This window comes from Corticium candelabrum, chromosome 6 (assembly GCF_963422355.1).
Source record: "Corticium candelabrum chromosome 6, ooCorCand1.1, whole genome shotgun sequence".
NCBI classification, from domain to species: Eukaryota; Metazoa; Porifera; class Homoscleromorpha; order Homosclerophorida; family Plakinidae; genus Corticium; species Corticium candelabrum.
This window is the reverse complement of record NC_085090.1, coordinates 5,647,575-5,660,117: the sequence shown is the minus strand read 5'-3', so window position 1 is coordinate 5,660,117 and position 12,543 is coordinate 5,647,575. Positions and strand designations below refer to the sequence as shown.

Below are 12,543 nucleotides of genomic sequence, written 5' to 3'. Positions count from 1 at the left end.
TGTGTGTGTGTGTGTGTGTGTGTGTGTGTGTGTGTGTGTGTGTGTGTGTGTGTGTGTGTGTGTGTGTGTGTGTGTGTGTGTGTGTGTGTGTGTGTGTGTGTGTGTGTGTGTGTGTGTGTGTGTGTGTGTGTGTGTGTGTGTGTGTGTGTGTGTGTGTGTGTGTGTGCGTGCGTGCGTGCGTGCGTGCGTGCGTGCGTGCGTGCGTGCGTGCGTGCGTGCGTGCGTGCGTGCGTGCGTGCGTGCGTGCGTGCGTGCGTGCGTGCGTGCGTGCGTGCGTGCGTGCGTGCGTGCGTGCGTGCGTGCGTGCGTGCGTGCGTGCGTGTGTGTGTGTGTGTGTCAGAGTACATACGTTTGAATGCTAAGTCTATTTGTCTGACCAACTGGCTGACTTGATGTGGATCATGTTTGTGTGCCACACAGACATCTTTTACATAACCATTATGATCAATTTGTTTCCAGATTCTCTACACTGGAGATTTTAGTCGAGAGGAAGACAGACATCTTATGGCTGCTGAAATTCCTCAAATATCACCAGACATTCTGATTACAGTAAGCCAACAAGTTTGTTATTGCTATTCAAGACTAAATCTGTTGTAGTGACTTAAGCGACTCAACTGCATGCCATGTTGAGGTCAACTTTGCATTTATGGTAAGAGTATGATAACCGCAACCCGCATTGTACGGAGGAGCGAGGTTGTATAGAGGTGTTTGTCTTTGTCTGTCTATGTGTTTATCTTTGTCTGTCTGTGTGTTGGTCTGTGTGTCTGTTTGTTTTTGTGTCTGTGTGTGTGTCTGTTTGTTGTCTGTCTGTGTGTTTGTCTGTTTGTATGTCTGACTGTCTGTCTGTCTGTGTGTCTGTTTGTTTGTGTGTTTGTCTGTGTGTCTGTTTGTTTGTGTGTTTGTCTGTGTGTCTGTCTGTGTAATATGTGTCTGTCTATAAACATGATATCTCTTGAACAACTGAACGTATAAATATGAAATTTGTAGAACACGAGGATTTACCAAAATGTCTGACGAGTTAAGAATATGTATGTCTGTGAACAGACCCCATGATGAAATTAGCAAAATTGGTACATGGGTTGTGGATACCATTGTAGATGGGTTCTAGCCTATGCTGTTTTGCTGTTTTGCTGTGCTGCTTTAGGAGGTCGTGGGTGTAGTTTGCTTTACTGTGTTCTGATCTCATTATAGGAGGCAACTTATGGTACTCAGATACATGAGAAAAGAGAAGTCAGAGAAGCAAGATTCACAAGTGAGAACTAGAAATTGTAATATGTCATACTTAGGAGTCTTTGATCTGAGACAGAGAGTCAGCAATATTTGCCTTTGGAATGCATTCGAATACTAGTTGCTTCAGTTCCAGCTTTGGCCAAAACTGGAACTGTATCAACAGTTATATTCTTTGTCACAACTGAATGCAAGTTTCATCTTTTGGCACTGGAAGGTAGCTGCAACGTATCTGTTGTGAAACTGAGGGTCTGAAGAATATGTCAGTTGCAGTAGCATTGCACTGTAGTTGAGTAGTAAGGCTAACAACTGTATGTTTCTGAATTGTTGCTCATGATTTCTTGTAAGTCATATATATCAGTTGTGGTGATGTAGGCTATACCAGTATTTTAAGGGTATGTAGATTGGTTTCCAAGCTTTTTGGCACTTTACGTTGGTGTGGTTTATGTGATCAATACCCAAGGAAAGAGAGATATAAATTTTTCACAGGAGCTCCTTTCCAAACCGAGCTGAGCCGAGCTGATTTGTGATAGAGAGTCGCCAGCTTCCCATTTACATGGCATTCAGAAAAAGAGAGCCAACTTACTCAGTAGGTATGCCTCTTACTACACATGCTAGTTGTCACGTGTAGTTACATCAGAAATGCTCACACGATGTTGTGTAAGAGAGCTTGGCTATGCGAGTATGGTGTGGAACTGAGGAGTCTGGCTACTCGACAGTACAGTTTGGCAGTTGGTTTGCCATTCACACATTGAAGGTAAGCTGAGCCAAACTGTGCTGGCACTGCAGTTTGAGGTGGGCCATTCTAGCACGGCACAGCAAGGCTCAGCTCCTGTTTACACGGCATTTCAAAAGCGAGTCGACCTGCACTGACTCGTGCTGGTTTGGTTAAAAGTGCTCGTGTAAACAGGCTGTTAGAGTTTGTCACTGCATATTACAGATTTCATTCACATGTGTGAACAAAAATGAAGTTTATACTTCTAATTCTGACTGTATATTTTAGTTGCAGTGTTGTTGATCTAATGTTTTGTATTAATTGTTCTGTCATCACTCTGGTAAGCATGTGTGGTATGTTTAGGTACTGTACATGACATTGTTAATCGAGGTGGCAGATGTCTTATTCCTGTCTTTGCTCTTGGCCGTGCACAAGAACTACTTTTAATTCTTGGTAAGTAATCTAATATGAAAGTCTCACCATCGTTTTGTATGTTGTATGATACTTCTTAACTCTTGTTTTTGATTGTACGTTGTTGTGTTCAACTAAATGTTGGTGTGTATGTGTAAACATGCCTTGAAATTTTACATACACATGTACACACAGCCACACACACACACACACACACACACACACACACACACACACACACACACGAGATGACGACGAAAAACATGCTGACGCCATAGTTTCAGCAAAACAGTGTGTCAATAGGCAGTTCTCAGAGTTGGAGTGATATTCATTGGTAATAGGACAATGAATCATCCAAGACAGCAAATTGATAAATCTGGATTATAACATTGTGTCACATAATGAGTTTGCATTACATGCTTCATTAATTCTACTACACATACACACGTTAGAACCACATTTTTTCGTATTGAATAGTCAAACAAGAAATTGTTCTCAACACATTGACCTTTTATTCTGTTTTGCATTTGCATATCAGAAGAAAGCGTTTGAGGTCTCTGGTGTATTGCCAATTGTTGTACCACCACCATACGAAGGGCGGCTTCCATTTCTTATTGAATTTACGCACTTGGTCCAATGTACAGTAGCTGCCTGTACCTTTTGTCCACTTCCAGTTGGCGCTATTCCAGTTTTCTTTCTTTCGGTTTTCTTTCACTCTGTAGTTAGATTGAAAGTCGAAGTACGATTCTTTGTATCTAACGGCTGTCTGCCACAGTGAAAACATCCAACGTCGCTGTCTGTGCCGATGTTTGGTTTTATCTGTTTGATTACTATTGTGTGCTTCTCGTCGTTTTCTGAAACATTCTGCTGGGCGCTCGCCTTCTTCGAATGTGTATGAAGGACAATCTAAAACTATGAAAGTTACAATCTTAGATTAATCTGTTGTGTAAACGATGAAACGGTGGCATTTGGAATAACATAATGCTTTGCCATGCTACTTACTTATAAGTGAGGTTGCACCAATAATTTAATCAGTTATTCAATTATTGGATATTGGCTTATCAGCCAATATCGGAGTGTCTCAGAATCATTTTGGTTGAAGTCGATAATACAGATACAGTCAGACCTCGTTATCTCAACACCCTATAATTCGGCTCTCTCTCTTTCTGACGTAAAGCCAATATACATGGTCGCTGTCTTTTTTTGTTACCGGTAATCTGGACAGTTGCGTTAGTCCGACAGAAACCCTCGGACTAAATGTGGTAAGAATAATGAAATCTGACTGTAACATCACTCACATGTATAAAACTGTGATTGTTGTATGGCATGCACGTGGAAATGACTTCAGAGCTACTAAGAGATCTCCTATCTAGGAACATATTCACTTGAGAGAGAGGACATGTAGTTTGTCGTCTGCAGTGTATTGCAGGTAGAATATTTGTTGTTGTTAAGCACTGGTATAAAGACCTACAATATCATGGATATTTGTCAACATTGCAGTTTTTAACATTACAGATGTCAATGAAACATTGGATCTCCTATCTGTATCAGACTATACTGCTCTAGATTATTGGTTATCGGTTAGTAAGTAGAATTGCCTTATTAGTGCAACCTTATTTATAGGGCTGCTTTGTATTGCTTGTGTGTAAAAGTACATTCAATGTAAATGCTACAGTTGCACAATGCACACACTTGAAACTAACTCAACATTTGTAGCATTTGTGTAGATACATCTGCTTGTATGACGTAGTTGCTTGCTGGTATCTATGCAGTCATGTACCAGCCACCTATCAGACAAATTGCCTAGGTTGCTTGAGACACTATGCATTTACATGTATTTTTAAGTGTGTGTGTGCAGTGTGTATTAATGCATATGTGCAGTATGTATGTTGTGAAACAGTTGGCTTGTCTATAGTTGGTGTCTTTGGATGATTGGTATAATAACTATTTTTACAATACATTTTACTACAATGGTCTTTGTTTTTAGTGAAAAGTTTGTTATTGCTAGTGTTTTTGTTTTGTTGCTAGCACGTTAACACACATTGTTTTACAATATTATTATGCTGACGTGTTGTAATTAGCACGTTTTGTGTAGCGTTCACTTCGGTTTGATCATGAACGTACATTGCATGTAAGACTTGCTTACCTGTACTACGATACAGCACTTAAACTTCATGGTAATGTGTGGTTACCTGATCACCATATACTCAATGCGTGTTACTGCTGTTTGCACGCATGGGATCTTGCGTTCGTGCTTTGTCTTCCAGCGTTTACATTCGTTTCCACACGCTTACAAGCAGTACTACTAGGTCAGACTTAATGCAAACTCGTGTAAATATAGCTTACAAAACGTTTTACTCATAAATCTCGTATAAGCTACGTGTAGCTATGGCTTGTATGTGATACATACGACCTCATTTGCAGTGATTGTATTGAAGATGCACATGCTACACATTGTTGACAACAGAGTAATTGTTGAGCTGTACTCTTTGGTTGTTATGGCAGTTTGATAATCTTGCTCTTTACCTTACTGCTATTACGGTGGGTGAATGGATGGGTATCCTTTGTTGCTCATTGCGGTAGGCATATGCAACTTTAGTTTGAGAAAGACTCGCTTTCGTAGACTAAGCAAGACTAGCCAATGTGTGCATGTTGGTGTGACACGTGGTACTACATATTTATAGCCAGTAGCACTCAGTATGTATACTTAAAGTTATGGCTTATACATGTACATTACTGGGATGGGGGTTGGGTTGGTCATTGTCAGCAGTACGTTGCTAGTTCTTACCTGTTCCTGACGACTCTGTAGTATCATTGGAGTTTAGCTCAAGTTCTTGTTGTTGTGTCAAAGCAACAAAAGCTGCTATCACTAGCAAACACAGAATGAAACACATCTTTCTTGTGGCCTCAGTTGTGGAATGCGAACAACTGGTGATTGAATGAGACAGGGACAATTGTATGTAAATGAGGTGATCGTGGGCTGACACCTTGGTGTTTACCTATTTGTACTCTGTGGTAGTTGCTACTGGGGGCCCTTTTTGCCACATGAACGCCTCTACCAAATTTATTCAAAGAATGGTTTATTGAAGGGATGGATTTCATATTGCTTTGTATGACTGGAAGGTACTAAGTGAAGAATGAGAGTGACATGTTACATTGTAGTCAGTTGTTGAATGATTGTATACAGTAACTCGTGCAATTCAATGAGTATTTGAGAATATATTTGTGACCAAATGAATTACACAACTTGAATTGAGAAGGCAATTTTTGAATGTGTGATACGTATATTCTATCACTTTTAGTGATGCCATTAACATACATGCCCCACCATTGTTCATGCTAAGACTTTAGTATATTTTTATGGCTACACGTTAACCTATGAACAAATTGTAAATGCTGGAAGTCATAAATCTTTGATTTTTGTTGTGGTAATAACTGTTTTTGACCAGCAGTTCAATGACTTCAAATATGATATTATAGGATGGCAATGATGTTTTAAATTGCGCTAACACTTGGTAAGCATTCTCTAAAACCTAAAGTAAAGTATTGTTTGTACTAATGTTTAATCTAATAGTTTGGATTTGGTTAAATCGACAACCCAACAATATACCAATAATACTGAGCATTTTTGTTGTTTAGATGAATATTGGGATCAACATCCTGAGCTGCACGACATTCCAATCTACTATGCTTCATCTCTGGCAAAGAAATGCATGGCTGGTATGGCATTATAATCACTGACTCATGTTATCAATGCCTAAATCCTTTTCACACTACACTTCAAAGCCCATTGAATGCTTTTTGGCATTTTCACACCTTGTATCCACTGGCTGTCAAACTGTATTTGATGCAAATTCGCACAAACCACATGCAGACGTGGTCTGAAGTGGATTCAATGTGCATTGGTTCTAACACACGTTACATGTTTATGAAGCTTTACATGGATTGGGTTTTCTAGTGTGAAATGGGTCAGTATGCATTGAATACGCATCCAATTCACATCTGCTTTATAGTTTAAATGAAAATAGATTAGGGCATCTTGTCTCAATTGCTATTTACTCGGCCCTGAGAGCGTGGAGTAGGTCATTGCATAACTACGGAAAGTCCTCCTCTATCCTGTCCTTATTGCATAGATGGATGTACTGTAACCAAAGATAGAGAAGAATCTTTGCAAAGAGACTGGCAGCCACGATGAACACAAGTTCTAACTAATGCACATTACATGGGTAGGCGTTCGTTATGACGTTCACGTGGATTGCATTCTCCTAGTGTGAAAAGGGTCAGTGTGCATTGTGCATCCAATTCACAGCTGCTGCATGGTTTGAATGCGGTTCAAGTGTGAAAGGCCTGTAGATTGTGTGTTTTTGTAGTGTATCAGACGTATGTGAATGCAATGAATGAGAGAATTAGAAAACAAGTGAGCAGTGGATGTGTTGTGGTTATTCTAAAATTGACCTGCAATGTGTGTAGATTGCTATTTCTAATCCATTTATGTTCAAGCACATTTCGTATTTGAAGGTTACTTTACTGTTGTTTTGTTGAGCTTGTTGTTTCAATACAATGATCTCTTGTAGGGTATTAGTCAGTTTGACGATATTGGACCTTCAGTTGTGATGGCTAGTCCAGGAATGATGCAGGTAGGGGATGTTTAGTTAGGAGATATGATTGGTGAATAGACCCAATAGACACAGTGGGATTACTGGCTGAGCTCATTCATCGGGCACGTAGGCTGCTTGCAAACGGACAGAGTTGTGGATAGATAAACAGACAGACATGCGGGATGGATAGACAGACAGACTGACAGACAGGCAGACACACATGTGCAATGGATAGACAGACAGACAGACAGACAGTCTGTTTGATTAACTGGTTTCTGGTTAAATTGAAGTCTCAAGACAGAACAGTGTTATGTTACTGTGTTAGGACACAGGCATTAAAGCAATAATTGCTTCTATTGTCGTTTGGTGAACATGTGTGAATGTATTGTTAGAGTGGTTTGTCGAGGCAGCTTTTTGAAACATGGTGTACAGACAAGAGAAATGGTGTTCTGATTGCTGGCTATTCAGTTGAGGGGACTCTTGCAAAGGTTTACCTGATCTAAATAGCAGTTGCTGTAATGATTCGATTTTGACGATGTAGAGCAACTTGGTTGCTTGGAGTATTTTGAGATAGTCTGAACTTGCAGAAAGGTGTTTTGTATGCGTTGTTAAACAGGTGCATGGGTGTGGGCACATGCACACATGCACTTAGCGAAATTGATAGTGAAACAACAACAGTAACAACACCCCCCACACACACACACTACTATCCATCGCTGCTGTAACCGGCCATGCTACACCTTAGTCATAAGGACACACACACACACACACACACACACACACACACACACACACACACACACACACACACACACACACACACACCAGTGTGGAAGTTGGAAGTATGTTTGTAATTGTTTGCCTATGTTATTGTTTACCACTTAGCCTTTTCTAAACATATTATTTTGTGAGGAGACTGCACAGAGTGATTTGTGGATGTGTAACATTAATTGTTATCTTTTGTAGCATCTGATGTCAGAACCAGAAGAAATAGTGACAATGTCTGGGCAGAAGATGGCTCGCAAGTGTTCTATTGGTAACTTCATTGTGTGGAGTATGTTATTTTGTGGACTTCACGTGTGCGTTGGTGTAGACTACATTTCTTTCTCTGCTCACACTGATTATGAGCAGACGAGTCATTTCGTTCGTGTTCTGAAACCGCCTCATATTGTGAGTTCTCAATTGCATGCAAGTGTTGTGCATGATCACGTAATGTTGTTGTGACTGTCTGTGTTGTTGCTTCAAAGATATTGGTGCATGGTGAACAGAATGAAATGGGAAGACTCAAATCTGCTCTACTGAGAGAGTATGAAGATAATGAGGTGATGGGGTTTGCTCTGTAGGTGTTTTCTTTCTACGGGCCTGTTTGCGTTCTCTTTGCTTTCTTTTGTTTGTTTATTTTTGTATCTCTGTTTTGTCTTATTCTTTGCTTATCTTCTGGCCTGCTTGCCTGTTGGTCTGTTATTTGGTTTGTTTGTTCCTTTTTCAACTCTTGTTTATACATTAGGAGACAAGTATTGTTGTCTACAATCCCAAAAACACCGAAGGAGTAGATCTTCACTTTAGAGGGGAAAAGATGGCCAAGGTAGTCAGCATGCAGGGCAGATTACAAGTAGGGGACTCTCTATTGTTTGGTTATCAGGTGATTGGCAGTCTGGCTGCGGTCAAGCCAAGAGATGGTCACAAAGTGTCTGGTGTTTTGGTGAAAAAAGGGTTCTCTTACCAGATTGTTGCACCATCAGAGTTATCAGGTACATTGAGCTTGTTTGATGCTCATGTGTTTGCATTAGATAGACGAGAATTATTCCTATTAATGTATGAATACAGATTGCTGCATGACTCTGCTTGTTTCTGCATATTTTGTGAGAATTTATTAAGACCAACTACCGTCCTGCTGCACTTATTGCTGCCAGCTGGTATAGCCAGGGTTTACTAAAAGTCAGCTTGACCGAGTCTATTAGCTTAGGATGGCAGAGTTCCCTATAGGCAGGGAATGAGCTGGGTTGGTGGGGCTATCATATGCTATGTGAATTCTTGAAAATGGATGCACGAACTACTCACAAGGAAGAAAATGTGGGGATGTGGTAGATCAAGTAGTGACCGGACTGACAGATGATTAAGAAAGTAAGGGAGATGAGGAGAAGAAGAGTGTTACATAATGGATGATTGCATAGTTGAAGTTTTGTTGCATCTTCACGACGTTATTGTGTGAATTTTATGTGACTCATTTAGATGGACCAATGCTTTCACAATCTTGCTCAAGAGCAGTTGTAATTGTTGGTTTTCATCTTGTATTTTATGGCATGCCAGTAAACCTTGGCATACACTCGGCATCCTGGTAAACTGCAGCTTATATTGATTGGCATGCAGCAACAAGAGCACTGGCACAGTAACTATACAGAAGAGTTATCTTAATAGAATGTTTGTATGTTGTATCATATGCTTCTTGCCATGATACTGTATTTGTTTGAATTGTATCTGAATGAGAGCAGCAGTTACAGAGATTTGCAGTACATGATATTACAGTAAATATAATTTCTGAAATTGTCTAATTAATGATACTGAAACTAATGTTGTACTCAGTCTGTGTCACTACTTTGCACTAACTCTGAGCTGCCAGTTTATTTTGTTTGGCTGATGCTTTTGTCGTTGTCATGATTGTGTGTGCATTTGGTGCAGCATATACTGACTTGGCTACAAGTGTAATCAAACAGGTGAGATCACTGCAACTTGCTGTTTGTAGTTTCGGTTGTTTGTAGTCTGTGTATGTTGCCTAGCGTCAAACAGTAGCATTTACAGCTCCCTTGTCGGTCCTCGACTATTATCTGCAACAACTTGCTGGCAATGTTGAGCAACATGTTGTGCAGGGAAAATCAGCTCTTCGGGTGATTGGTACAGCTTGTTTTAAAGTGCTTGCAGATTGACGTCTTGTGCTGTGTTGTCAGGTGTTTGGTTGCATTACAGTGATCAAGGATAAAAGTGGTGTCATACTTGAGGTGTGAATATGGTGATGTGTGATATGATATTGTGATTTGAGTATTTGTTGTCATATCATGCGTTGTCTTGAAGATCAAGTCATAACATAGTTCTTTGTAGTACTTGTGCCGTTTATAGTGGCAATTAAAGTGATTGTTTGTACTTTTTTTCTGACTGTCTATCAGTCTGTTTGTTTGTTTCTTCATCTGCCTTCCTACCTGCATGCCTGCCTGCCTTTTGTTTCGCTAGTTTTTTAGCATTTCGGCACACGGGGATTACAAGCAGAAAACTTACTGCATGAACTGGGAAGAAAGGCAGGGCTCATTGAAGGAAGAAGAGTAGATGCAGAGTTTATGTCATATTGGCGACTCTCCAAAAATGCAATAGTAAAGTTGTCTTGAGAAAAGTGTCTAAGTTGTCAACAAACAGACTAATGGAGGATAATGTAGTTAGCAGAGATAGATACATTTAGTGCTTCACACATTCAATTAGTTGGACTTGTTTATGAAGCACTTTCTTTTAATTATTGAAAAATCATGTATTCTGGTGTGTAGAGATGCTGTATCCTAATAAAATAACCTACCTACCTGCGTGCCTGTCTGCCTGCCTGTTTGTCTGTCTGTATGTCTTTTTCATATATTTTCATAAATGAATGCTATTACAACCAAAACTATTTAAAATGTTCCAGAGACCCACTAGGGTCTGTCTGCTTGTCTGTTAGTTGTGTTTGGTTTATTTGAGTTAAGCATTGACAATATTACAATCCACTATGTGAAGGGCTTCATAACTGTGCTGTACGAACAGTTGGTTTTTATACATAACTGTAGCTTTGTTGTTCATTGTGAATATATGTAAACTTTGTTTAGGTAAACTTCAAATAAATGTTTTGTAAATTGAGCAAAGTAAATTGAGCAAAGTAAATTGAGCAAAGTAGGGTGCTGTTGTCGATATCAGAACCTTACACTCTTACACTAATGAGTCATTGTGCATGTATGTTGCAATATTCGTGTTTCATTTGTGATGTTGCTTTTTGCAGTGGATTGCTAGTCCCGTGAACGACATGTACGCTGATGCAGTACTGACAACAGTTTTACAGATAGACACAGAACCATCTCATGTAGCAGGTATGAATGTGTTTCAAGCTTTTATTTGTAATGGACAAACATATCAAAAACTTTAGTTTCATACTATAGAGTCTAGACACCTATGCCTTGAACTTTGAGACTGACATCTGCTTTGAAGAGGCATGCTTGTTCTATTGAGAGCTGACAACAGTGCATGGCAGGCAGTGCTTTATCTTTGTTTCACATCATTGTATTGTCAAAATTGTATGAATTTAGATGGATTACAGCAGGTTGTTGATTTATGTAATTAATGCATCTGTGTTTTTATTGTTTATGTATGGTACTGTATTAGTTGTAGTCCATAAACTACTGGATAGGTAAACATTTTAGTTGTGGAAAGAAGCTGTTTACTCTCTTCTACACGTATGCTTGTGTACTGTACATATGTGCATGCATGCCGATTTGCATACCTGTGCTACTAGCAGCTCATAACGGCTGGGTAGCTTGGAGCTTGACTTGGTGGGCAGTTTGCAGTGAAATGTTCTGCAAATGTGTATCATAATACTTTGCTTTAGATGCTTTGTCAGACGCTCCTCCAGTCAGACTGCCTGATGATGACGCGTTTCCAGAGAGGTGAGTGATAAACCAAACATTGTGATGCTAAACTGATTACTGCAACTTCCTGCTTACTTAAAGTTATTGTGTTTTGTTAGGGTAATTAAATTGCTGCAGGAAGTATTTGGTGAGGAAAGGGTAGATATGTCAGAAGACGGCCTTGCTATAGTAGTCTCAACGGATGCATCTGCAGCAACGATTGATGTGGATACTCTAGTCAGTATTTATTATGTGTGTGTGACGAGAATGACAGACAGTTAAGAAACGGTTGATAAATGGTTGACAATTGGTTGCTAAACAGATGGATGGATAGGCAGGCAGCAACATAAACAGAGACAGTGACAGATACTGTATACAGACAGACACATCGATAGATACAACAGCACTGACACTTAGACTGATAGTCTGGCATGCAAGCAGAAAGGGATATAGATATGATTGTTTTAATTATTATGTGGCAAAAATTGTGTGAGCAGGTAGATTGAGTGAGCAAAACAATAGATGTGAAGACACAGTAAAAACTCATGCTAACGACATGTGTATTGGGGTGTCAATTTGCAACTGTTTGTGAGACCTGCTTTCGACTGAAGATGACCATAATTCTGTTTTGCAGGAGATTTCTTGTCCTGATGACAGTTTACTCAGTCTGATATCATCAGCTGTTAGAAGACTTCACGTAGCATTGACACCATGCAAAGGTTCTACCAAGAACTAGTTGAATTGCTGCAAGAGTTATTCTCCGACGTCTGTAAGGTTGAAAACAGATGTTCAGTGTGCAGTTTGCGTATCATTTTCCTTGGTGTTTGATCTCAAACTCAGGAGAAAGTGATTCATTGAATACTTGCGTATGGAAGTGTAATAATTTTAATTTATAATAAATAATTACGTTTTTAGCCATAGAGCTGACTGTTTGTTCCTTCTCTCGCAACCCCAATGA

At 39.7% G+C, this 12,543-nt stretch overlaps 2 protein-coding genes across 3 annotated transcripts in view; one reads left to right on the top strand and one right to left on the bottom strand.

Annotated features, from left to right (window-relative positions):
* Positions 1-12,505, top strand: part of LOC134180968 (cleavage and polyadenylation specificity factor subunit 3-like) — a 16,192-nt gene extending 3,687 nt beyond the window's left edge. Inside the window, exons 8-27 of the mRNA XM_062648149.1 lie at positions 460-549; positions 1,192-1,252; positions 2,306-2,395; positions 5,993-6,073; positions 6,724-6,770; positions 6,824-6,871; positions 6,928-6,990; positions 7,344-7,439; positions 7,918-7,987; positions 8,045-8,121; positions 8,199-8,273; positions 8,459-8,536; positions 8,594-8,702; positions 9,631-9,665; positions 9,729-9,836; positions 9,897-9,947; positions 10,964-11,051; positions 11,567-11,624; positions 11,705-11,822; positions 12,220-12,505. Of these exons, the coding sequence (XP_062504133.1) occupies positions 460-549; positions 1,192-1,252; positions 2,306-2,395; positions 5,993-6,073; positions 6,724-6,770; positions 6,824-6,871; positions 6,928-6,990; positions 7,344-7,439; positions 7,918-7,987; positions 8,045-8,121; positions 8,199-8,273; positions 8,459-8,536; positions 8,594-8,702; positions 9,631-9,665; positions 9,729-9,836; positions 9,897-9,947; positions 10,964-11,051; positions 11,567-11,624; positions 11,705-11,822; positions 12,220-12,321 (1,545 nt within the window). The 3' untranslated portion in view covers positions 12,322-12,505. The remainder of the gene's footprint in view (positions 1-459; positions 550-1,191; positions 1,253-2,305; positions 2,396-5,992; positions 6,074-6,723; positions 6,771-6,823; positions 6,872-6,927; positions 6,991-7,343; positions 7,440-7,917; positions 7,988-8,044; positions 8,122-8,198; positions 8,274-8,458; positions 8,537-8,593; positions 8,703-9,630; positions 9,666-9,728; positions 9,837-9,896; positions 9,948-10,963; positions 11,052-11,566; positions 11,625-11,704; positions 11,823-12,219) is intronic.
* Positions 2,735-5,272, bottom strand: LOC134181556 (uncharacterized). Of its 2 annotated transcripts, none has more exons than XM_062648826.1 (2): positions 5,142-5,272; positions 2,735-3,265 (listed from the first exon to the last, which is right to left on the bottom strand). In XM_062648826.1, the coding sequence occupies exons 1-2, from the start codon at positions 5,245-5,247 to the stop codon at positions 2,865-2,867; spliced, it is 507 nt and encodes a 168-aa protein (XP_062504810.1). In that variant the 5' UTR covers positions 5,248-5,272; the 3' UTR covers positions 2,735-2,864. The 2 variants fall into 2 exon arrangements, with proteins under 2 accessions (XP_062504810.1, XP_062504811.1); XM_062648827.1 differs by having other exon boundaries at positions 2,735-3,259.
* Positions 12,506-12,543: the final 38 nt, after the last annotated feature.